At 45.9% G+C, this 27171-nt stretch overlaps 1 protein-coding gene across 2 annotated transcripts in view; it reads left to right on the top strand.

Annotated features, from left to right (window-relative positions):
• PPP1R8 (protein phosphatase 1 regulatory subunit 8) overlaps positions 1–27171 on the top strand; it is a 162417-nt gene that overhangs the window by 117448 nt on the left and 17798 nt on the right. For both annotated transcript variants that reach the window (XM_069225105.1, XM_069225104.1), the window contains one exon: positions 20633–20777. In XM_069225105.1, the coding sequence (XP_069081206.1) occupies positions 20633–20777 (145 nt within the window). The remainder of the gene's footprint in view (positions 1–20632; positions 20778–27171) is intronic.

Raw genomic sequence — 27171 nt, forward strand, 5'->3', positions numbered from 1 at the left:
CCTAGTCTTGACCCAGTGGTCTGCCTTCTTTCCCAATTCTTGGGGAGAAATTGGACCTAGGTCTACCAGATACTGATGCAACTTTTCATTGAAGCAGTTACTTAAAATGTGTTCTTTCATAAACAAATTATAAAGCCCAACATAGTCACACACTTCATTTCCAGTTAACCAACCATCTAGTGTTTTTACTGAGTAGTCTACAAAATCAACCCAGGTCTGGCTCGAGGATTTTTGAGCCCCCCTGAATCTAATTCTATACTCCTCAGTGGAGAATCCAAAGCCCTCAATCAGGGTACCCTTCATGAGGTCATAAGATTCTGCATCTTTTCCAGAGAGTGTGAGGAGTCTATCCCTACACTTTCCAGTGAACATTTCCCAAAGGAGAGCACCCCAGTGAGATCTGTTCACTTTTCTGGTTACACAAGCCCTCTCAAAAGCTGTGAACCATTTGGTGATGTCATCACCATTTTCATATTTTGTTACAATCCCTTTGGGGATTTTTAGGATGTCAGGAGAATCTCTGACCCTATTTAAGTTGCTGCCACCATTGATGGGACCTAGGCCCATCTCTTTTCTTTCCCTTTCTATGGCTAGGAGCTGCTTTTCCAAAGCCAATCTTTTGACCATCCTGGCTAACAGGGGGTCATCTTCACTGAGAGCATCCTCAGTGATTTCAGAAATGCTGGACCCTCCTGTGAGGGAAGCAACATTTCTGACTATCATTTTTGGAGACAGGGCTTGAGAGGCCCTGGTCTCCCTATTTAGGACTGGAAGGGGGGAATTGCCCTCCAAGTCACTAATTTCTTCCTCTGTGAAGTCATCCTCAGAGGGGTTGGCTTTTTCAAACTCTGCCAACAGCTCCTGGAGCTGAATTTTGGTAGGTCTGGAGCCAATGGTTATTTTCTTTATATTACAGAGAGACCTTAGCTCCCTCATCTTAAGATGGAGGTAAGGTGTGGTGTCGAGTTCCACCACCTGCATCTCTTTATCAGACATTATTCTGCTAAGAGTTGGAATACTTTTTTAAGAATCTAAAACTGTTTCTAGAATCTAATTCAAACTTTTAACAAACTTTTAAACTCTAAAAAGACAATGCTAAACAGGGACTTAACACACAAGGCCCTAGCAGGACTTTTAAGAATTTAGAAAAATTTCAAATTGCAAAAATTGATTTTCTAATGACAATTTTGGAATTTGTCGTGTGATCAGGTATTGGCTGAGTAGTCCAGCAAATGCAAAGTCTTGTACCCCACCGCTGATCCACCAATGTAGGAAGTTGGCTCTGTATGCACTATTTCAAAGTAAGGAATAGTATGCACAGAGTCCAAGGGTTCCCCTTAGAGGTAAGATAGTGGCAAAAATAGATAATACTAATGCTCTATTTTGTGGTAGTGTGGTCGAGCAGTAGGCTTATCCAAGGAGTAGTGTTAAGCATTTGTTGTACATACACATAGACAATAAATGAGGTACACACACTCAGAGACAAATCCAGCCAATAGGTTTTTATATAGAAAAATATCTTTTCTTAGTTTATTTTAAGAACCACAGGTTCAAATTCTACATGTAATATCTCATTCGAAAGGTATTGCAGGTAAGTACTTTAGGAACTTCAAATCATCAAAATTGCATGTATACTTTTCAAGTTATTCACAAATAGCTGTTTTAAAAGTGGACACTTAGTGCAATTTTCACAGTTCCTAGGGGAGGTAAGTATTTGTTAGGTTAACCAGGTAAGTAAGACACTTACAGGGCTTAGTTCTTGGTCCAAGGTAGCCCACCGTTGGGGGTTCAGAGCAACCCCAAAGTCACCACACCAGCAGCTCAGGGCCGGTCAGGTGCAGAGTTCAAAGTGGTGCCCAAAACACATAGGCTAGAATGGAGAGAAGGGGGGTGCCCCGGTTCCGGTCTGCTTGCAGGCAAGTACCCGCGTCTTCGGAGGGCAGACCAGGGGGGTTTTGTAGGGCACCGGGGGGGACACAAGCCCACACAGAAATTTCACCCTCAGCGGCGCGGGGGCGGCCGGGTGCAGTGTAGAACCAAGCGTCGGGTTCGCAATGTTAGTCTATGAGAGATCTCGGGATCTCTTCAGCGCTGCAGGCAGGCAAGGGGGGGGTTCCTCGGGGAAACCTCCACTTGGGCAAGGGAGAGGGACTCCTGGGGGTCACTTCTCCAGTGAAAGTCCGGTCCTTCAGGTCCTGGGGGCTGCGGGTGCAGGGTCTCTCCCAGGTGTCGGGACTTAGGATTCAAAGAGTCACGGTCAGGGGAAGCCTCGGGATTCCCTCTGCAGGCGGCGCTGTGGGGGCTCAGGGGGGACAGGTTTTTGTACTCACAGTCTTAGAGTAGTCCTGGGGTCCCTCCTGAGGTGTTGGATCACCACCTGCCGAGTCGGGGTCGCCGGGTGCAGTGTTGCAAGTCTCACGCTTCTTGCGGGGAGCTTGCAGGGTTCTTTAAAGCTGCTGGAAACAAAGTTGCAGCTTTTCTTGGAGCAGGTCCGCTGTCCTCGGGAGTTTCTTGTCTTTTCGAAGCAGGGGCAGTCCTCAGAGGATGTCGAGGTCGCTGGTCCCTTTGGAAGGCGTCGCTGGAGCAGGATCTTTGGAAGGCAGGAGACAGGCCGGTGAGTTTCTGGAGCCAAGGCAGTTGTCGTCTTCTGGTCTTCCTCTGCAGGGGTTTTCAGCTAGGCAGTCCTTCTTCTTGTAGTTGCAGGAATCTAATTTTCTAGGGTTCAGGGTAGCCCTTAAATACTAAATTTAAGGGCGTGTTTAGGTCTGGGGGGTTAGTAGCCAATGGCTACTAGCCCTGAGGGTGGGTACCCCCTCTTTGTGCCTCCTCCCAAGGGGAGGGGGTCACAATCCTAACCCTATTGGGGGAATCCTCCATCTGCAAGATGGAGGATTTCTAAAAGTTAGAGTCACTTCAGCTCAGGACACCTTAGGGGCTGTCCTGACTGGCCAGTGACTCCTCCTTGTTGCTTTCTTTGTTCCCTCCAGCCTTGCCGCCAAAAGTGGGGGCCGTGGCCGGAGGGGGCGGGCAACTCCACTAAGCTGGAGTGCCCTGCTGGGCTGGGACAAAGGGGTGAGCCTTTGAGGCTCACCGCCAGGTGTCACAGCTCCTGCCTGGGGGAGGTGTTAGCATCTCCACCCAGTGCAGGCTTTGTTACTGGCCTCAGAGTGACAAAGGCACTCTCCCTATGGGGCCAGCAACATGTCTCTGGTGTGGCAGGCTGCTGGAACTAGTCAGCCTACACAGACAGTCGGTTAAGTTTCAGGGGGCACCTCTAAGGTGCCCTCTGTGGTGTATTTTACAATAAAATGTACACTGGCATCAGTGTGCATTTATTGTGCTGAGAAGTTTGATACCAAACTTCTCAGTTTTCAGTGTAGCCATTATGGTGCTGTGGAGTTCGTGTAAAACAGACTCCCAGACCATATACTCTTATGGCTACCCTGCACTTACAATGTCTAAGGTTTTGCTTAGACACTGTAGGGGCACAGTGCTCATGCACTGGTACCCTCACCTATGGTATAGTGCACCCTGCCTTAGGGCTGTAAGGCCTGCTAGAGGGGTGTCTTACCTATACTGCATAGGCAGTGAGAGGCTGGCATGGCACCCTGAGGGGAGTGCCATGTCGACTTACTCATTTTGTTCTCACTAGCACACACAAGCTGGTAAGCAGTGTGTCTGTGCTGAGTGAGGGGCCTCTAGGGTGGCATAAGACATGCTGCAGCCCTTAGAGACCTTCCTTGGCATCAGGGCCCTTGGTACTAGTAGTACCAGTTACAAGGGACTTATCTGAAGGCCAGGGTGTGCCAATTGTGGATACAATGGTACATTTTAGGTGAAGGAACACTGGTGCTGGGGCCTGGTTAGCAGGGTCCCAGCACACTTCTCAGTCAAGTCAGCATCAGTATCAGGCAAAAAGTGGGGGGTAACTGCAACAGGGAGCCATTTCTTTACACGGAACGAAAGACATTTTCTGAAACAATGGTACCGAAAAAAGCGGCTTCGGAGCCGAAAAGAAGCTCTTACACAGAAGAGCAAGGACTTTCTAGCCAAATGAAGGAAAGACATAGGTTTTGAGCAGAAATAAGTATGGACGAACCGGACCATACACAAAGGAGTTTGCATATCCAGAAAGAGACTGGAAAAATGCACACTCTCCCTCCAATCAAGACTAAAAGAAAACTGCTATTTCAGGAGACAGAAATGAAGGCGAAGGTGGCTAGAGATAAATCCCCACCACCAAGGTTTTCACCACAACCTTCCCCACCACACTCGGCACAACTGTCTCCAGTGGGAACACCTCCAATTCAGTCACCCACACATACAGGGATGACACAGGATAATCCGGATGCATGGGATTTAAATGATGCACCAGTATCGGATAACAGTCCGGATTGTTATCCAACAAAGCCGTCCCCTCCAGAGGACAGTACTGCATATACGCAGGTACTATCCAGGGCAGCCACGTTCCACAACGTAGCAATGCATTCTGAGCCAATAGAGGCAGATTTCCTGTTCAAGACTTTGGCATCAACCCACGCATCCTACCAGAGTCTGCCAATGCTCCCGGGTATGCTCAAACATGCAAAACAAGTATTAAAGGAGCCAGTTTAAGGAAGGGCTATCACGCCTAGGGTGGAGAAGAAGTACAAGACCCCCAACGGATCCTGTGTTCATAACACAACAACTTACACCGGACTTGGTGGTTGTAAGAGCAGCAAGAAAGAGAGCAAACTCTCAATCGTCAGACGCTCCACCGCCTGACAAAGAGAGCAGAAAGTTTGACGCAGCGGGCAAACGAGTGGCAGCACAGGCAACCAATCAATGGCGGATCGCTAATTCGCAAGCCCTACTTGCTCGCTACGACAGGGCACACTGGGACGCGATGCAACACTGACCACATTTTATAAAAACTGGACACACATTACCACAGACGCATGGGTCCTAGCCATTATCCAACATGGTTATTGCATAGAATTCACAAATTTCCCGCCAGATGTGCCACCAAGAGCACACAATCTGTCCAAACAACACTTAGACCTATTACAAATAGAAGTACAAGCACTATTACAAAAACATGCAATAGAGCTAGTACCCAACCATCAGAAAGAAACAGGCGTCTACTCACTATATTTCCTAATTCCAAAAAAGGACAAAACTTTAAGACCTATCTTAGATCTCAGAACACTGAATCTCTTCATCAAATCAGACCACTTCCACATGGTAACCCTTCAAGACGTAGTTCCCTTACTAAAAAACAGGAGGATTACATGTCAACATTAGATCTCAAGGATGCGTATTTTCACATACCCATCCATCCTTCTCACAGAAAATACTTAAGGTTTGTAATACACGGCGTACACTATCAATTCAAAGTGTTACCGTTCGGGATAACAACGGCCCCAAGGTTATTCACAAAATGCCTAGCAGTAGTAGCCGCTCACATAAGGAGACAGCACATGCACGTATTCCCATATTCAGACGACTGGCTCGCCAACCGTGGTACACAACACTGTTGGACTTATCAGTAGTACCTCACATCAAATTACCAAACATACCAGATCTGTTAACACAACACAACACAAACAGATCAGACACCCTAATCCAGCTTCGCTCAATCTAGCAATCTGGCTCCTGAAGTCTTAGAATTCGGACATCTAAACCTTACACAAGAGTGTATGGAGGTCATTAAACAAGCTAGAAAACCTACAACAAGACATTGTTACGAAAACAAATGGAAAAGATTTGTTTGCTACTGCCACACTAATCACATTCAACCACTACATTCCTCCACAAAGGATATTGTAAGCTACTTATCACACTTACAGAAGTCTAATCTAGCATTCTCTTCCATTAAAATACATCTCACTGCAATATCTGCCTATCTGCAGATTACGCATACAACATCGCATTTTAGAATCCCAGTCATTAAAGCATTTATGGAGGGACTAAAAATAATCATACCCCCAAGGACACCACCAGTACCTTCTTGGAACCTTAATATTGTATTAACAAGCCTCATGGGACCACCATTCGAACCCATGCACTCTTGTGAAATGCAATACTTGACTTAGAAGAGTAAGTGAGATACAAGCATTTACTGTTCAAGAACCCTTTATACAAATACATAAACATAAAGTGGTTCTCCGTAAAAAATCCCAATTTCTTACCAAAGGTCATATCACCATTCCACCTAAACCGAACTGTGGAACTCCCAGTCTTCGAACCGCAACCAGAATCAGTAGCAGAAAGAGCCTTACATATATTAGACATAAAAAGAGCACTAATGTATTACATTGACAGAACAAAACAGTTTCGTAAAACAAAGCAATTGTTTGTAGCCTTCCAAAAACCTCATGCAGGTAATCCTATATCCAAACAAGGCATCCCCAGATGGATAGTTAAATGTATTCAAACTTGCTATATTAAAGCAAAAAGAGATTTACCTATTACACCAAGAGCACATTTCATTAGGAAAAAAGGCGCCACAATGGCTTTTCTTGGGAATATACCTATTACAGAAATTTGCAAGGCAGCCTCCTGGTCTACGCCTCATACATTCACCAAGCATTACTGTGTAGATGGGTTAGCAACACAACAAGCCACAGTAGGACAGGCTGTATTAAGAACATTATTTCAGACAACTTCAACTCCTACAGGCTAAACCACCGCTTTTTGGGGAGATTACTGCTAATTAGTCTATGCACAGCATGTGTATCTGCAGCTACACATGCCACCGAATGGAAAACGTCACTTACCCAGTGTACATCTGTTCGTGGCATGGGACGCTGCTGATTCACATGCGCCCTCCCACCTCCCCAGGAGCCTGTAGCCGTTATTAGTTGAATGAAAATTGTAAATTTGTAAATAAATATTCTTTTGATAGACATTATGTACATACATACCTTCTCCATTGCATGGGCACATCTAGTATACTCACAACTCCTACCTCACCCTCTGCGGGGAAAACAATCTAAGATGGAGTCGACGCCCATGCGCAATGGAGCCGAAAGGGAGGAGTCCCTCTGTCTGTGACTCGAGAAGACTTCTTCGAAGAAAAACAACTTGTAACACTCCGAGCCCAACACTAGATGGCAGGATAATGCACAGCATGTGAATTTGCCACGAACAGATGTACACTGGGTAAGTGACATTTTCCATATATGTATATATACACAGACACATCTATAGATGTTAGCTTTAAAAGTATGCTTTAGTTTGTCAAATTTTATATATATATTTTTTGGAATAGACAGGGTACTTCCCACACAGCGAGGTGGGGACAGAGAAAAAAGACTCGGGGAAACTAGAATCCGAATACATCATTCGCCTCAATAGTCCTCATCCTTGGGGTCTTAATAAGGATGAGGAACTTTTTGTTCACATTGGCTGATATCCACCATAAATTTGCATGAAATATATTATAATTAGATGTAGAAAATAATGAGGGATGAATGTCATGTAAAAAAATATACATATATATACAATACTATATATATATATAGTTTTTTTCTTTGGGGCCCGTAGATTAGAATTGTAGAAGTATGATACATAATTTTATATTTAGTAGGGTAATGGATGAGTAATTGCTTGATGATATTAACCCCTTCGCTGCCAGGCCTTTTCCCCCTCCTGTGCCAGGCCTTTTTTTGCCTATTTGGGGCAGTTCGCGCTTAGGCCCTCATAACTTTTTGTCCACATAAGCTAACCAAGCCAAATTTGCGTCCTTTTTTTCCAACATCCTAGGGATTCTAGAGGTACCCAGACTTTGTGGGTTCCCTTGAAGGAGGCCAAGAAATTGGCCAAAATACAGTGAAAATTTTGTTTTTTTCAAAAAAATTGGAAAAAGTGGCTGCAGAAGAAGGCTTGTGGATTTCCCCCTGAAAATGGCATCAACAAAGGATTTGCAGTGCTAAACTCAGCAGCTTCCTAGCTTTCAGGAACAGGTAGACTTGAATCAGAAAACCCAATTTTTCAACACAATTTTGTCATTTTACTGGGGCATACCCCATTTTTGCAATTTTTTGTGCTTTCAGCCTCCTTCCAGTCAGTGACAGGAATGGGCATGAAACCAATGCTGGATCCCAGAAACCTAACCATTTCTGAAAAGTAGACAAAATTCTGAATTCAGAAAGGGGTCATTTGTGTAGATCCTACAAGGGTTTCCTACAGAAAATAACAGCTGAAAAAGAAAAATATTGAAATTGAGGTGAAAAAACCATCACTTTTTCTCTGTAATTTTTCCCTGCAATGTCAGATTATGGAAAGAAATATACCGTTACGCCTGCTGGACTCCTCTGGTTGCGGGGATATATAGGGCTTGTAGGTTCATTTAGAACCCGAGGAACCCAGAGCCAATAAATGAGCTGCACCCTGCAGTGCGTTTTCATTCTATACCGGGTATACAGCAATTCATTTGCTGAAATATAAAGAGTAAAAAATTGCTATCAAGAAAACCTTTGCATTTCCAAAAAGGGCACAAGATAAGGTGCTGAGGAGCAGTGGTTATTTGCACATCTCTGAATTCCGGGGTGACCATACTAGCATGTGAATTATAGGGAATTTCTCAAATATATTTCTTTTTTACACACTCTCCTATATTTGGAAGGAAAAAATGTAGAGAAAGACAAGGGGCAATAGCACTTGTTTTGCTAATCTATGTTCCCCCAAGTCTCCCGATAAAAATGATACCTCACTTGTGTGGGTAGGCCTAGCGCCCGCGACAGGAAACACCCCAAAACGCAACCTGGACACATCCCATTTTTTTTAAAGAAAACAGGTGTTTTTTGCGAAGTGCCTACCTGTAAATTTTGGCCTCTAGCTCAGCCGGCACCTAGGGAAACCTACCAAACCTGTGCATTTCTGAAAACTAGAGACCTAGGGGAATCCAAGATGGGGTGACTTGCGGGGCTCGGACCAGGTTCTGTTACCCAGAATCCTTTGCAAACCTCAAAATTTGGCTAAAAAAACACATGTTCCTACATTTCTGTGGCAGAAAGTTCTGGAATCTGAGAGGAGCCACAAATTTCCTTCCACCCAGCGTTCCCCCAAGTCTCGCGATAAAAATGATACCTCACTTGCGTGGGTAGGCCTAGCACCCGCGACAGGAAACACCCCAAAGCGCAACGTGGACACTTCCAAAATTTTGGAAGAAAACAGAGGTGTTTTTTGCGAAGTGCCTACCTGTAGATTTTGGCCTCTAGCTCAGCCGGCACCTAGGGAAACCTACCAAACCTGTGCATTTCTGAAAACTAGAGACCTAAGGGAATCCAAGATGGGGTGACTTGCGGGGCTCGGACCAGGTTCTGTTACCCAGAATCCTTTGCAAACCTCAAAATTTGGCTAAAAAAACACATGTTCCTCACATTTCTGTGGCAGAAAGTTCTGGAATCTGAGAGGAGCCACAAATTTCCTTCCACCCACCGTTCCCCCAAGTCTCCCGATAAAAATGATACCTCACTTGCGTGGGTAGGCCTAGCGCCCGCGACAGGAAACACCCCAAAGCGCAACGTGGACACATCCAAAATTTTTGAAGAAAACAGAGGTGTTTTTAGCGAAGTGCCTACCTGTAGATTTTGGCCTCTAGCTCAGCCGGCACCTAGGGAAACCTACCAAACCTGTGCATTTCTGAAAACTAGAGACCTAGGGGAATCCAAGATGGGGTGACTTGCGGGGCTCGGACCAGGTTCTGTTAACCAGAATCCTTTGCAAACCTCAAAATTTGGCTAAAAAAACACATGTTCCTCACATTTCTGTGGCAGAAAGTTCTGGAATCTGAGAGGAGCCACAAATTTCCTTCCACCCAGCGTTCCCCCAAGTCTCCCGATAAAAATGATACCTCACTTGCGTGGGTAGGCCTAGCGCCCGCGACAGGAAACGCCCCAAAACGCAACGTGGACACATCCCATTTTTTGAAAGAAAACATTGCCTACCTGTGGATTTTGGCCTGTAGCTCAGTCGGCACCTAGGGAAACCTACCAAACCTTTGCATTTCTGAAAACTAGAGACCTAGGGGAATCCAAGATGGGTTGACTTGCGGGGCTCGGACCAGGTTCTGTTACCAAGAATCCTTTGCAAACCTCAAAATGTGGCCAAAAAAAATCATGTTCCTCACATTTCTGTGGGAGAAAGTTCTGGAATCTGAGAGGAGCCACAAATTTCCTTCCACCAAGCGTTCCCCCAAGTCTCCCGATAAAAAAAGATACCTCACTTGTGTGGGTGGGCCAGGTGCCTGCAACAGAATAAGGCCCAAAACCTGAAGGGATAGAAGGGATAGCACAGCAAGTTTATAAGGGCATATTCTTTTATACATCTTGAGACGGACTCTGCTTTGGGGACCCACATAAGTGAGGTGTCATTTTACTTGGGAGACTGAGGGGAAAACTGGGTGAGTAGGAATTTTGTGCTGGAGCGGTGATCCTACTAAGAAAAATCAGGAAAATATGCTTTTTTATGCAAATTTTGAGGTTTACAGAGGAGTCTGGGTAAGAAAATGTTAGGGGAGCCACGCAAGCCACACCTCCCTGGACTCCTTGGGGTGCCTAGTTTTAAAAAGTTTCTGGGTTTTGTAGGTTTCCCTACATGAAGGCCGCACCCAGGACCAAAAACATAGGTGGGCCCTCCCCCCCCAAAACACAGGTATTTTTGGAATATAGATCACTTTGATGTGTGCACATACATCCGTGATGTGCCAAACACTAAAATTGTGAAAAGAAACACACTTAGGTTATGTGAAGAAGACCCCTCACCCACCAACCAAGTTGGTGGCATGCTTCATCATCGGGGTCCCACCCGAGGCACCTAGCGTGTTACAGGTGTGCTGCGATGCCTGATTACAGCGGAGCAGGTTTTGTCATTTTTTACAACACATACTGGTTGGATTTGGCACGAGGGTGAGTGATGGTTCAGGGGATCAAATTTTATTAACAAGAGATTTCACAAAAATGAAATGCACTGCTAATAAGTGAAAGGCAAAAAAGTGAACCAATGACTCACAGCTCGTGAGCTGTAAAGCCGCGACAAGGCACCAACCGCTTTACAGTCCATTCACACACCTTTCATACATGACACGCACAAGACCATTCACACCGCCAGCCACGGGCCCAGCACATTACAACACTCACATCGACAGACCGTGCCACTCAAGGGCCCATCACTTACATACGCCCACATGCCTGATACAAGAATCACACTAGCTGATGGGAGTGTGGACTGCCGTTTGGCTGGCACCGCCAGCCAAGCGCCACCCCACGCACACCGCCAGCCAAGCGCCACCCCACGGACACCGCAATCACTTTTTTTTATTTATAAACAACAAAGAAACTACTAATTATAAAATAAGCACAAAACTACAAACACAAAAGCTCTAACTAAATACACAACAGATGCCAACCATGAAACATGAAAATGTAAAACAGACAGCTTACGCTCACGGTATTTCCCAAAAGTTTTTCCTTGTGTGGTATCTTCTAAAACAGCTGGGCACACACAGCCCAGGCTTTGAAGGGCATTCGGGGCAGTACATCCGGCTCTCCCTCCGGATTGATCTCCGGGCACATACTCTACATTTCTTTGTGGGCATGTCTTTTTTGGGAGTGGGAGGAATGTGATCTGGAAAGTGCTGATCTTTCATTCTAGCCACATCCTCCACCACTTCTACTCTAGGAACTCTTGCCGGTTCCACCACAATAAGGCTTTCTATCACCGACTCCTGAAATTTAACAAATGTCATCCTTGACTCGGGTGAACAATCCTTGTATACAATAAAGGCATTAAAAGTTGCCAAATGAAATAAATGTATGGCCAACTTTTTATACCACACATATGACTTACGAAGAGCAGTGTAAGGTTCTAACCTCTGATCTACTCTATCAACACCACCCATGTGCCTATTGTAGTCCAAAATGCACGCAGGTTTGCGCACTTCCGCAACCTGACCCCAAACAGCCACAGGGGAAGTACTCTCATCATGGATGGTCGATAGCATGTACACATCCCTCCTGTCTGAAAATTTCAGAGCTAGCAGCTCATTATTCCGCAAGGCACTGCACTGTCCCCTCTCAAGTTTTTTACAGACAAGCTCCCTTGGATAACCTTTCCGGTTAGAACGGATTGTGCCACAAGCAACAGTGTCCACCCTAAACAACTCCTTGAACAACTGCACTCCAGTGTAGAAATTATCTACGTACAAATGGTGACCTTTGTTAAACAGCCGTCTAGCAAGTTCCCACACAATTTTTTCGCTAACTCCAAAAGTGGCCGGACAACCAGGAGGGTCAATACTGGAATCCCTACCAGTGTAGACCCGGAAATTATACACATATCCTGTACTGCTTTCTGACAGCAGATACAATTTAATCCCATACCGTGCCCTCTTACTAGGAATGTACTGCTTAAAAACTAAACGCCCCTTGAAAAGGACCAAAGACTCGTCCACACTTATCTCTTTGCCTGGGACATAGACCTCTGAAAACCGATCCACAAAATGATCAAGGACAGGCCTAATCTTAAAAAGGCGGTCACAATCAGGGTGATCTCGTGGCAAGGTTAAAGCATTGTCTACAAAATGCAGCATACGAAGAAGAAGCAAATACCGATTACGTGTCATAGTTGCAGGAAATATAGCAGTTGCCATCAAGGGACTAGTAGACCAATAAGAAGCCAGTGACGGCTTCCTGATCAACCCCATCAAAAAAGACAAACCTAAAAACCTTTTCATCTCTTCCAGATATGTGGGAACCCAATGAGTAGCTCTAGACTGAGGCTTAAGTCTGGCAGCGTTGTCCCGCAAATATTGCTCTGCGTACACATTTGTCTGCTCCACGATCTCTTCCAAAAATACATCGTCCATAAACAAGTGAAAGAAATGGACAGGCAGAAAGTTTTCCGTATTAACTCTACACCCTGGGAGACCAGTAAATGCAGGTAACTGTGGCTGCTCCATGTTTGGGGCAATCCAGGTGTCAGGTCTTCCAATGGGAAACCCTGCAGCCCCAGGCTGCTGCACTCTTGGCACATCAATGTCCTCCTCTAACACAGGCCCTTCATCTGCACTGAGAGTAGCTTCCTCATCAGAAGAATACTCTCGGACAGAAAACTCACTTCCAGAATCTCCTGCTTCCTCCTCTGCCTCAGATGCAGAGTCAGTGTCGTAATCATGGTCTGAAGACGACTCAAAGAGCATGCGAACAACCTGCTGAGCGGTCACTTTGCGGCTAGCCATGATCCTAACAACAAATGGATTGCCAACAACAACTAGCACTAAAATAAGTAATAAACAAAGTGTAGCTTTATCACAAAGAGTTATGTACTACAAAAAACTATACCACACAGTTGCCTGAAATAGCTACTCACCAAGCAACTACTCTGCACAGACAGCAATCACCAATGATATCCCACTAAAAAGAAAAAAGAAAAAAGCAATTTAGACATATGACAACACAAACACCACTGTGCTCAAATCTAAGGACAATGTCAAACACACAATACTGCATTTAGTACACCACCTACAAACATGTCAACAATACTCCTTTGGAGTAAATTGCATTCACTTACCTAAAACATGCAACTATGCAAACCACAGGACAACTACTGCCAAAACCGCAAAGATCCACAGCAAAGGAAGCAAAAGCGTTGAACTAGAAGAAAAAGAAGAAATAAATTGTTATAATCACAAATACAAATACTTTGCCAGTTGACAAACACCCCACCACCAAGAACTTAGAAGTTGTCCCTGGTACCTAAGTGGATCCTGCCCCCCTCGGGGGTAGATGGGCGTAAACAAAATTGGCCAATCTGACCCCAAGGGGGGCAGAAATGGGCAACACCTCTGTGCCCCCTTTCAGGGGGCGACCCTTCCCAAAGGGGGCACCCCCAGCACAACACAAAACAAAAAAATCCCTGCCGTATTGGTGGTCTCTGCCCTCCTTGGGGGCAGATGGCCCTACAAAATTACGGGCAGAGATGGGCAATACAAATTTTCCCCACCTTAGGGGGGCGACCGTTGCCCAAGGGGTGCCCCCAAACACACACCAAACAATCCCTGGCACCTAGTGTGCTGCCACCCCACCCCCCCGGGCCAGATCGTCCAAAAAATGGCTGGTCTGCCATCGGGGGGGGGGGGGGGGGGGCGTGAAACAGAAAAAAAAAAAATCCCCAGGGGAGCGACCCTTGCCCAAGGAGTTGCCCCCAAAATAAACAATAAAAACAAAATCCCTGGTGTCTAGTGGTTTTCGAAAAAACTGTGGATCTGCCCCGGGGGGGGGGGGGGGGGGGGGGCGAAATACAAATAAAAATTGCCCAAGGGGTCGCCCCCAAAAACACACACAAAAAAAGATATCCCTGGTGTCTAGTGGTTTTCGCCCCCCCCCCCCTGGGGGCGAAATGCAAATAAAAATTCGCCCCCAAATTTAGCCAAAAAGAAAATCCCTGGTGGCTAGTGGAGATTCCTGCTCCACGATCGCGGGCCCTGCCCGCGATCGTGGAGCAGGAATCTTGAGAAAACAGACACAGGGGGAAAGGAAAAACCCTTTCCTTTCCCACTGTGTCTGTTTTCTCAACCCCCCCGCCCCCCAAAAATGGAGAGGACTCACCTTAGAGGTCCTACTCCGAAGATGCGCTGGAAGCAAATGGCTTCCAGCCCGCCGGCAACACTAGATGACGTCAGCGCACTGTGCGCGCGCTGACGTTATCGGATTGCTGTGGAGGGGGGCGGGGGTGGAAGGGGAAGGTCTTCCCCTTCCATCCCCGCCTGGGGGGGGAGGGGGGTGCATGGGGGGCGCGCTAGCGCGCCCCCAAGTTCCCCTGTGCCTAGGACGAGATGATCTCGTCCAAGGCACAGGGGAACTGTAGCCTTGGACGAGATCATGTCGTCCAAGGCACAGAACCGGTTAATGCTGATAAGGATCGTTAAGTGGCCCATGTGTTTGTACACAATGATAATTTAACACTGTAGGCGTATTATTGATTAACCACGTGGGGAAGTAACATTGTTAGTTATGTGTGTTTAGAAGTGCAAATTGGTTTCATTAAATTTTCATAGTATTTCTTTTATGCTAATGCACTAGGTTATAAAGGTTGAGGGGAGGGGAGATCATTATAATGACTTTGGCTGTTGACAAAGACCGTTATGGTCGAAACGCATCCAGGCTTGATAAGCCTTGTAGAATGGCTTTGTAAATAAATCTTGTCATTATCCAGCAATTGTTGGGAGTGCCGTTTTTCTACAATTCAAATTGAGATATTTAAATATGGGTCCTGCGCCCATAATGGTGCACCAGCTCCGTAAGGCCAGCGTTGGAAGAACAGCAGGAGCAGTTGAAATAGATATATATGTATATATATATATATATATATATATATATATATATATATATATATATATATATAGGTGTGTGTGTGTATATGTATACATATGTATATGTGTATATATATATATATATATATATATATATATATATATATATATATATATATATGTATGTTTTTTAGATTTGTGCCATAGACTTCAGCTTTAAATGCAGTCCAAGTTGTTATGGGGAAAATATTGTTGTTAAAGATATCTTCGAAAAGTTATTTCTGCAAAAACTGTTTTTGAATATAGCCCTTGATACGCCATGCATGTCTTTGTAGGCGGGCTCAATACACCACCAAGGAGTCTAAGAAATCCATCTAACTTTGCTTCAGGGGCATATGAGGAGCCTAATAGAGATTCTAGCAAGAACATTTTATAGTCTTTATAAGTTTTGGTACCACGGGAGGAAGAATAAGCTGAAGAAATGTCATGCAAAGAGAAGTTCTCCATTGAAAGTCTTTCTCTCTCCAATGCTGAGGTGCTCTGAGACTCCACCTCATCCCACAAAAAAAGTGTTGTCTTGAGTGGAGGCGTAGCTTAGCCACACGCCACATCCTAAGACTGATGGACACACTCACTCCGGCAGGAGGCTTCACTTTGCACTGAGGAGGCTTGGGATGGATATATATATATCTATCAAAGATGCACCATCTGCCACAGGTTTTTGGAGCTGAGAAAACCTAGACCCTGAAAAGAGGGTTAGCCACAAAGTCACTGAAGAAATGAGTTGACCCCAAAAGGCTTTCGAAAGATGCATAATCAGTTTTTTTACGGCAACACAACTGATAACAATGATTCATGTAAAAAAACATGTCGATTTGAATCCATACACATGCCACCTTTTTGCTGAACTACAAAAAGACCACACCAGCCCTGCTCATAGTTCACAAAAATATATTGTTCACCAGCTTTCCTTGACCCATACACATCCTCAGGGATGGGGCCGGGAATTCAGCAAGAAGAAATTATTAAAAAAAAAAAAAAAAAATCTTGGAGGAAGCCATTTCTCTAGAGCTACCTCGGTACACTAGTCGAAGAGGGCAGAAAGTCAAACTGCCACAGGCTCCTGCTTTACAGCATCCAGCACCTCCTTCACCATTTAGGCCATTATACAATGACTGATGGTAATGATAGGGCATAGTTTAGAGGCGTGGCAACGATGATGCATGGAACAATTACAATTTTGACTTTGACTTCAGTGCTCCCTTTGACACACTGCCCTATAAAGATGTCCTTGGTTGACTTACTCTGATTATAGGACTTAATACAACCACTGAGAACTTCAGTTTTACATCTGAGGCCATTTGTTGTCGCTCTCTGTGGTTGGCCACAAAGCCCAGATGAGAAAGCACGGTCAAGGTGCTACCAAGGGGCTTGCTCCCAAACTAGGAAAGCAAACATAGCTGAGAAAAGGTTCGTAAAGTGAGCATCTAACTAATGAGCTCCCAGACTCTGCTCAACAAAGATGGCTTCCTATCTATTAGGCACACACCCCCACCTGCAAGCAGCGATTCCTTTCTTGCCCACTCAACTGTTGGAAGACTTATGTCCCTCAGATACAGAGGACTATTACCCCCAAGAACGGTTGCTATCCATAATTCAGAGGGAACTTACTGGAGTACACATTCACCACTCAACATCCTTCAATGAGCTTGCAAGAACAACAAGGACCATGTTCCTTTTGTTTTTTGAGGCAGAAAGCTCCCTTCTCAGCAAGGCCGTAATATAGATGGTGCCCCTGCATTAAAAACACTACAAAGGTCTGCTCTGCGTAGTTTCTCATACCCCAAAAAAGGACACAGATGTATGTCCAACTCTAGATGTTGCTGCATAAACACCAAACTGCAGTCCACCTACATCTGACAGACGCGTAGCTGCAGATTCCTTACCTTAGAATTATGCCCAGATGTCAGACTGGGTCTGAAAAGTCTTGAGCAGTGAACCTGTAGGTGGTGTTCAGCTCTGCGTCATCTGTGCTGGAAGTGGTGTGCTTGGTCCCTGTATAGGTGCTACCCCAGTGCGCTGAGATCAGTTCTTTTCTTTCCACCCCAGTCAACATAGTCCGGAGAACGGTAACCCCAGTCAATTGTTTTACTGACTTCTTGAAGATATGTCAATGTTGTTATTGAAACTTGGATTCCGGTGTGCTAAGGATGTCTGCCAAAGGCAGATTTCTGTGATGGACCCACACTTGGTTTGTCTATGGTGCTTGGAGAACGACCTTGACTCCAAGACTTGCGAGGACTGACACACTATGAAACCCAAGGCTCTGTGGAAACGCTCATTAATGCTCCTCGCCTCCCCTCGTCTGGTGACCCCGCATTAAGGTTCCAGTTTGTGCAGAAGTTCTCAAGACTGCTTTTGGTTCAGCCCCGACCGTTGCCATCGCAGTACAAGTTATCGGGTAAATACCCCTCTACCCATGCCAACTTCTCACGACCGGCTGACAGAGAACTATTTCTCCTTGCGCCTACAGGGAGTGCTGGCTCTTTTGGCTGAGGAGTCATCAAGAGTTTGGCAGTATCGGAAGTAGGTCGTGGTTGCTATTCCCACTACTTTCTGGTGCCCAAAAAGGACAGACACCTCCATCCTATTCGAGCCCTGCTATTCATGACAAATTTGCGTCCTATTTTTTTACAACATCCTGGGGATTATAAAGGTACCCAAGTTTTGTGGATTCCCCTGGTGGGGACTGGGAAATTAGCCAAATATAGCTAAACTTTGGGTTTTGTGAGGAACCATGGGGGGTAAAGTAGTGCTGCAGAAGAATGGATCTGTTTTTTTCCCTGCAAATGGCATCAACAAAGGCTTTGCAGTGCTAAAATCACAATTTTCCCAACTCTCATGAACAGGCAATTTGGTTTTCTGATTCAACACAATTTTGGTATTTTACTGGGACATATGCCATTTTTCCTATTTTTGTTCTTTCAACCTCGTTCCAGTTAGTGACAGAAAAGGATATGAAACCAATGGGGGGTACTGGAAAGCTAAAAATGTCTGAAAAGTAAAAAAAAATCTGAAGTCAGCAAGGGGTAAATAATGTAGATCCTTCTAGGTTTTCCTATAGAAAGTAACAGTTGAAATAAAAAAAAAATATTGAAATTGACCCTTCTGGTCACGGGGATATATAGGGCTTGTAGATACACTAAGAACCCAGGGTACTGAGAAGCCAATAAATGAGCTGCACCTTGCAATCGGTTTTTATTGTGGACTGGGTATGCAGCAATTAATTTGGTAAAACATAAAGAGTGAAAAGTGGGTATCAAGTAAACCTACGGATTTCTGAAATGGGCAAAAGATATGGAGTTTAGAAGCAGTGGTTATTTGTACAACTCTGAATTTGGAGGTACTCATGCTAGCATGTTCTTACACACTGTCTCACAATTGGAAGGTGCAAATGCAGAGAAAGACAATTGCTAATTATGCTTGTTCTGCTTTCTTCTGTTCACTCAAGTCTCCCGATAAAAAATGGTACCTCACTTGTGTGGTTAGGCCTGGTGCCTAAGTCAGGAAACGCCCCAAAACGCAACATGGACACATCACATTTTTCAATTTTTCCACATGTTTTTTTCCATTGTGCCTAGCTTGGGGGTTTTGGGCTCTAGCTCAGTTGGCACTTGGGGAAACCTAGCAAGCCTGTACATTTATTTTTTTATTTTTATTTTTTTAAACTAGACACCTAGGGGAATCCAGGATGGGGTGAGGAGTGGCTCTTACCACATTTCTCCACCCACAATCCTTTGCACAGCTCAAAAGTTGTCTTAAAACACATTTTCCTCACATTTTGGTGATGCAAAGTTCTGGAACCTGAAGGGAGCCACAAGCTTCCTTCCACCCAGCATTCCCCCAAGGTTCCCAATAAAAATGGTACCTCATTTGTGTGGGTAGACCTAGTGCCTGCGACAGTTAACACCCCAAAATACACCATGGGCACATCACATTTTCCACTGAAAGCAGATGTGTTTTTTTGCATAGTCTAGCTGTGGATTTTGGGCTATAGCTCATCCGGCACCTCGGGAAACCTAGCAAACCTGTACATTTTTTTAAAACTAGACACCCAGGGGAATTCAGGGTGGGGTGACTTGTGTGGCTCTCATCTGGTTCTGCCACCCAGAATCCCTTGCAAACCTCAAATTTAACTTAAAAATATCACACTTTCCTCACATTTCTGTGTGGGATCACAAATTTCCCACCACCCAGCGTTCCCCTTGGTCTCCCGATTTATAAATTATACCTCACTTGCGTAGGTGAGTCAAAGTACCTGTGGCCGAGAATGGCCAAAAACGTGTTGAAATTGAGGGGGAACCAAAGCCGGTCTAAAAGGGCAGGTTTTTTTTTTTCCTCAAACTTTTTTAGGCTGACTGTGCTTTAGGTACCCACATAAATGGGCAGATTTGTTTTTTGTTTTTTTATCGGCACAGTTGGAGCAATGCAGGTGGTCGGAATTTTGTGGACTCCTGCAGATAATGGAATTTTCCATCACAGGAGTGTAGGGAAAATGTGTTATTTCAGGCAAAGTTGGAAGTTCGCAGGGCAGTGTGGGTAAGAAAATGGTGTGGGGTGCTTGTGAAGCTCACCACCCTGGACTTCTCCAGATGTTTACTTTTCAGATGTCTGGGTCTGGTAGGTTTTTCCAGTTGGCAGTGTATCCAAGTCCAAAAAGTGCAGCTGCTCCCCATTGTAAGTAGGACGATATCAGGAGTTAGCCCAGCTGTGCAGGCCCATATGTAAGTGGGGTGAAGGACTGTTACTCCCTTTAGTTTGGGTGAGGGGCATAACCATGCCCATAGCCACCAAACCCCCGTGTAAATTCCCTGGCATTTAGTGGGCTTTCTCAACCACACCCGCCTGCCCCCATTCCTCACAGCTGTTACCCCCCCCCCCCCCAACCCACCTGGGGGTGGATCGAGGGTAATTACCCCATTCAATCCACTTTTAAACTGAATTAAAAACTTTGACTAAAAAGAAGTTTGTTATAGACTGAACTGAAAATAGGTGGCCATATAGTGCACAGAATGCGATCCACAATGCAAGAAACGGCAAACAGATTGATACAAGTGAAGCTTTCCTTGTCCTTGTGGATGATAGGGTGCAGGTTGATGGGTGTAGATTGAGCTACATTTGTGTTTAAACGTTTACCTATGTAAATGTACTTTATTCTGGAGATGTGCGTTCTTGATCTCTATATATTGTAAGCTTTTCATTAAGTTGGTGACGGAAGCAGAACGTCTAGACCTGAGCTGTGGTAGTAACCATTGTGAGTAATTCTGTCAATTTTAGAACCTGACGGAGTTTAATACAGCCCACAACAAGCGAATATCCACACTCACAATAGAAGAAGGCAACCTGGACATTCAGAGGCCCAAGCGAAAACGACGGAACTCGAGGGTCACATTCAATGAAGATGATGAAGTTATCAATCCCGGTGAGTTGTTGACTTTTTGCTGGCCGTGTGTTTGAACACTGAAAGACTGGCATTCTTTGGGGCTTTTTTTGTACCCTAAACTATCTAGAGTGGGAAACCTGTATTTAAACTACATTATTTCGTTAGTGGCTTTCTCCACCCTTTGCCCCGTGTGAAGTCTTGCTACAGCAGGTATAGGCATCTGTCACAGACCGCTTTCCTTACAGTACAACACAGAGTGGGCTTTCTTGTCTCAGTTCCCTCCTCTCTATTGGAAGGCTTTCCTCCCTACTCTTGTTTGTCCAGCCCTTGGAGCAATATCTTTGCTCTTGCTTTTGAATGGCTAAGGTGCTTTGTTCCACTGATTATAGTCATGAAACTAAATTTGTTTTATTGTCTCTTACTTAGCACTCCATGGGAATGCCACTCCTACTCCCTACTTTGTTAGCTATGACAGTGCACTCAAGTGGTTTCCCTCATTCCTCAAACCTCCCAACTGCATCTCTTTCCTCCCGTCCACGCTGAACCACCACCACTACACTGCTGTGCACTAGGCCATTTTTGTGATGCCCTGGATGTGATCACTCATCACTTTTCAGTGACTCTTGTCTCCTTGCCACAGTATTCTCTCTCCCCCAGTCTGTCATACAGGCCTTTGCTATTGGCTTTACGAATGCCGGGTGCTTTCAAAATATGCTGGCATTGGCTGAGCCAATAGCTTTGGCCAACCATCTTGAAAGTATAGAGAATATGTTTTTCTAAAGTTTAAAGATGGCTGCCACATTCCATGATTCAATACCGAGGCTATCAAGGAAACTATAGAAACTAGTGTTTTTTTTAACTTTTATGGGGGCTGCCATATGCATCACAGCATTGTCAGTCAAAATGGAAGTTATTTTGAAAGTATGAAAATATTTATTTCTAGATTTCAAACATTACTGTGTCATTTCATCACCATGTTTCATCACACAATTAGTCCTCAGGCCTTTTGTCAGATTTGGGAAGCCAACAGTTAGCTAAAGTCAAAAGGAAATCGAGGGTGGCACAAGTATGCAGAGGCACTTTACAAATTCTCCTATCTGCTGAATTGATAGAAACATCAACAGTGGGAAGATATTGAAGATCTTTTTTAATACATGCCTGAGGAGCTTAAAATAATGCTGTGTCTAGAAGACCAATTGATACGCAGTATCAAGCTGTTTTTTATTTTGCTTCAGGCTTAGTATTGTGGTGTAATTTGTGACTGCAAATAATAATGGAAATGACAAGCTTCGTAGATGTTATGTTTGTAATCTGCTAGCCCAATAGAATTATCTAATTAACGTGCTCTTGAGGCTGCACTTATCCGTTCCCAAACATGACTACATGTGAATAGGTAGCTTCTTATCTCTGTCCAGGCACTGCCTCACACACACACTTCCGTAATTTAAGACCGACTAGAAAGTAATAGTTTGTAGGTCACTTCAGTTACGTTTCATTTGTCCATTGATTGTTGAGTAGCTTTAATCGCATCAGTAGACCTTGCTATTCCTTGTAGCTTATATGGTACCCAACGTATTTTGAATATACTATATCCTTTGTCATGGGCAGCTTTTTGTAACTCTTGAAACAAATCTAAAAATAAAGATATACACTCTGTATCCATAGATACAAGACAAAATTTAGTAGTGTGGTGTTAGTACATGTCCGTTAACCCGGATGTGCTAGTCAACTAACAAGGTGTCGATTCAGGTGTTCGATTTGTTACAGATGAGAGAATTTTGTGTTGATCACTGACCTCATGCTGTCGCTATAATGTGCCTGTTTCATTGTGGTAAATGTGAGATAAGTAGCAATTAAAGCCAGACAATACCCAAGCCATGCTTCTTATACCTGTTCCCACTGTCCTTAAACTGCAAGCGTCTTTTGTGAAACCATGATTTAAGCCTGCCTTGTTATCTCTGACATACAGTGTAGCAAGCTGGCCTGGTGGTGGTGGTGAACACCTATGGTGTTATCACCTTATACCAGGTCCAGGTATCCCCTATTATTGAAGTCTATGCAGTGTCTAGGATGCTAGGACTTTCTAGAGGTAGCTGTTGATGAGCAGCCAAGACTTACCTAGGAAACATGCAAAGCTTATGCACTACCATTATAGTCACACAGCAACTTACCACACAGTGTTACAAAAATAAAGGTACTTTATTATAGTAACACAACACTAGAATACTTATAGGCAGTCCTCCCCCTTCACCTGAAGATAAGTACTCATTAATTATATATACAATAGCAATCAGTAAATAGCATACAAACAACAAGCATTGTCAATACTTAATAAAAATAGAATGGACCCTAAGGGAGAGCCAATCCATATACTAAGAGTAGAATGCGAGATGCAGTCCCTCACCCAAAGATGTGGGGTTGTTAGAGGGGAGCTGGAGGAACTAGGAACCCAAGGAGGTGAGTACCCAAGTGACCCCCGGCGACCAGGAGAGTACCTGGTCTTCCCAAGGGCTAGCAGGAGGACTTGGAGAGAGGATTGTACAAGAACAGGATCAGACAAGAAGAAACCGAAGGTGGATTCTGGTAGAAGAGGACCTGCAAAAGAAGAGCGAGCAGTCCACGATGGAGCTTCCAGTTTGTGCAGGCTCCACTACCCACCCTTCTGTGGATGCAGAACCAGGTCAACGAGGGTAGAAGACCAGCTGTGGAGCCCATTAGCTGAAGAGGAGTACTTGGAGCGTTGCAAGTGGTGTCCCACTATAGTTGTCGGGGCGCGGGTTGTCAGTGGTGCAGGAGAAGCACCAGCAATCCTTTGCAAATACAAGAGTAGCAAAAAAAAGAGTTGCAAGGCTGAAGAGAACCAGCAAGGTGTAGGGGACTCTACCCAAGGAGGGCAGTCCGAGGTGACCCTCAGCAGTCGGGAGAGCCAACAGAAGCATTTGCAGGCCCCACAGGCAACCCACTGGCAGCATGCAAGCAAGTCTTAGTGAGGCCCAGTCAGCAAACCTGAAGAGGAGTCCCACGTTACTGAAGCAGCAGAAAGGAAACTGTGCTTTGCAGGAAAAAGTGTTGGGGGCCGGGGCTACGCGGAGCCTTAAGATCCCTTGGAGCAGGAGCAAACAAATCTTGGTAGCTACAAGTGTCGCGGTGCACAGGGGTACTGTTGTGCAAGGAGAGGCAACGGCTTACTGTCTCCAAAGTTGGACAGCTAGCAGAGAGGACCAAGGGGACCGCTCCAGATCACCACCACCAGTGATGCAGGATCCACGTGGTTTCAGAGGAGAGCAGATCCACACAGCCAGTCACCATTGCAGTTGGTGCCTGCAGATGCAGAGTAGTGACTCCTTCACTCCATGGGAGATTCCTTCTTGCTTCTTCGTGCAGGTTGAAGTCTCGTTGACCTCAGACGATGAACAGCCAGGGAAAAGTTGCAGTTGCTGGAAGGAGCCGGAGAAACAATGTTGCAAAGCTGAGTAGTCATTGGAGTTGCAGATTATTGGTTCCTCAAGAGTCCGGTTGCGATTCCAGTGGCCAGAAGATGAAGTAAATAATGCAGAGGAGTCCTGGTGGTATCTTGCAAGTCGAATCTGGGGACCCACCCTCAAGGGAGTCCCAAAAAAGCCCATAAAGGGGATTTGGTCACCTAGCAAGGTGACCACCAATCAGGAGGGGTCTGTGACATCACCTGCCTGACCTGGCAACTCAGATGCTCCCAAGGGCCACTGCACATCTTAGTTTCAAGATGGCAGAATCAAGTGGCCACCTGGAGGAGCTCTGGGCACCACCCCTGGGGTGATGATGGACAGGGGAGTGGTCACTCCCCTTTCCTTTGTCCAGTTTCACGCCAGAGCAGGGACCAGTGGTCCCTAGACTGGTGCATACCGGTTTATGCAAGGAGGGCACCAAATGTGCCCTTCAAAGCAAATCAGTGGCTTGGGGGGGCTACCCCTCCCAAGCCTTGTAATACCTATTTGCAAGGGAGAGGGTGTTACCTCCCTGTCACTGTGCCCTTGTAAGGAAATGCCTCCTTGGCATGGTTGCCCCCTGACTTTTTGCCTTTGCTGATGCTATGTTTACAATTGAAAGTGTGCTGAGGCCTGCTAACCAGGCCCCAGCACCAGTGTTCTTTCCCTAACCTGTACTTTTGTATCCACAATTGGCAGACCCTGGCATCCAGATAAGTCCCTTGTAACTGGTACTTCTAGTACCAAGGGCCCTGATGCCAAGGAAGGTCTCTAAGGGCTGCAGCATGTCTTATGCCACCCTGGAGACCTCTCACTCAGCACAGACACCCTGCTTGCCAGCTTGTGTGTGCTAGTGAGGACAAAACGAGTAAGTCGACATGGCACTCCCCTCAGGGTGCCATGCCAGCCTCTCACTGCCTATGCAGTATAGGTAAGACACCCCTCTAGCAGGCCTTACAGCCCTAAGGCAGGGTGCACTATACCATAGGTGAGGGTACCAGTGCATGAGCATGGTACCCCTACAGTGTCTAAACAAAACCTTAGACATTGTAAGTGCAGGGTAGCCATAAGAGTATATGGTCTGGGAGTCTGTCAAACACGAACTCCACAGCACCATAATGGCTACACTGAAAACTGGGAAGTTTGGTATCAAACTTCTCAGCACAATAAATGCACACTGATGCCAGTGTACATTTTATTGTAAAATACACCACAGAGGGCACCTTAGAGGTGCCCCCTGAAACTTAACCGACTATCTGTGTAGGCTGACTAGTTTTAGCAGCCTGCCACAAACCGAGGCATGTTGCTGGCCCCATGGGGAGAGTGCCTTTGTCACTCTGAGGCCAGTAACAAAGCCTGCACTGGGTGGAGATGCTAACACCTCCCCCAGGCAGGAATTGTCACACCTGGCGGTGAGCCTCAAAGGCTCACCTCCTTTGTGCCAACCCAGCAGGACACTCCAGCTAGTGGAGTTGCCCGCCCCCTCCGGCCAGGCCCCACTTTTGGCGGCAAGGCCGGAGAAAATAATGAGAAAAACAAGGAGTCGTCACTGGCCAGTCAGGACAGCCCCTAAGGTGTCCTGAGCTGAAGTGACTCTAACTTTTAGAAATCCTCCATCTTGCAGATGGAGGATTCCCCCAATAGGGTTAGGATTGTGACCCCCTCCCCTTGGGAGGAGGCACAAAGAGGGTGTACCCACCCTCAGGGCTAGTAGCCATTGGCTACTAACCCCCCAGACCTAAACACGCCCTTAAATTTAGTATTTAAGGGCTACCCTGAACCCTAGAAAATCAGATTCCTGCAACTACAAGAAGAAGGACTGCCCAGCTGAAAACCCCTGCAGCGGAAGACCAGAAGACGACAACTGCCTTGGCTCCAGAAACTCACCGGCCTGTCTCCTGCCTTCCAAAGACCCTGCTCCAGCGACGCCTTCCAAAGGGACCAGCGACCTCGACATCCTCTGAGGACTGCCCCTGCTTCGAAAAGACAAGAAACTCCCGAGGACAGCGGACCTGCTCCAAGAAAAGCTGCAACTTTGTTTCCAGCAACTTTAAAGAACCCTGCAAGCTCCCCGCAAGAAGCGTGAGACTTGCAACACTGCACCCGGCGACCCCGACTCGGCTGGTGGCGATCCAACACCTCAGGAGGGACCCCAGGACTACTCTGATACTGTGAGTACCAAAACCTGTCCCCCCTGAGCCCCCACAGCGCCGCCTGCAGAGGGAATCCCGAGGCTTCCCCTGACCGCGACTCTTTGAACCTAAAGTCCCGACGCCTGGGAGAGACCCTGCACCCGCAGCCCCCAGGACCTGAAGGACCGGACTTTCACTGGAGAAGTAACCCCCAGGAGTCCCTCTCCCTTGCCCAAGTGGAGGTTTCCCCGAGGAATCCCCCCCTTGCCTGCCTGCAGCGCTGAAGAGATCCCGAGATCTCTCATAGACTAACATTGAAAACCCGACGCTGGTTTCTACACTGCACCCGGCCGCCCCCGCGCTGCTGAGGGTGAAATTTCTGTGTGGGCTTGTGTCCCCCCCGGTGCCCTACAAAACCCCCCTGGTCTGCCCTCCGAAGACGCGGGTACTTACCTGCAAGCAGACCGGAACCGGGGCACCCCCTTCTCTCCATTCTAGCCTATGCGTTTTGGGCACCACTTTGAACTCTGCACCTGACCGGCCCTGAGCTGCTGGTGTGGTGACTTTGGGGTTGCTCTGAACCCCCAACGGTGGGCTACCTTGGACCAAGAACTAAGCCCTGTAAGTGTCTTACTTACCTGGTTAACCTAACAAATACTTACCTCCCCTAGGAACTGTGAAAATTGCACTAAGTGTCCACTTTTAAAACAGCTATTTGTGAATAACTCGAAAAGTATACATGCAATTTTGATGATTTGAAGTTCCTAAAGTACTTACCTGCAATACCTTTCGAATGAGATATTACATGTAAAATTTGAACCTGTGGTTCTTAAAATA

This window comes from Pleurodeles waltl, chromosome 3_1, assembly GCF_031143425.1.
Source record: "Pleurodeles waltl isolate 20211129_DDA chromosome 3_1, aPleWal1.hap1.20221129, whole genome shotgun sequence".
NCBI classification, from domain to species: domain Eukaryota; kingdom Metazoa; phylum Chordata; class Amphibia; order Caudata; family Salamandridae; genus Pleurodeles; species Pleurodeles waltl.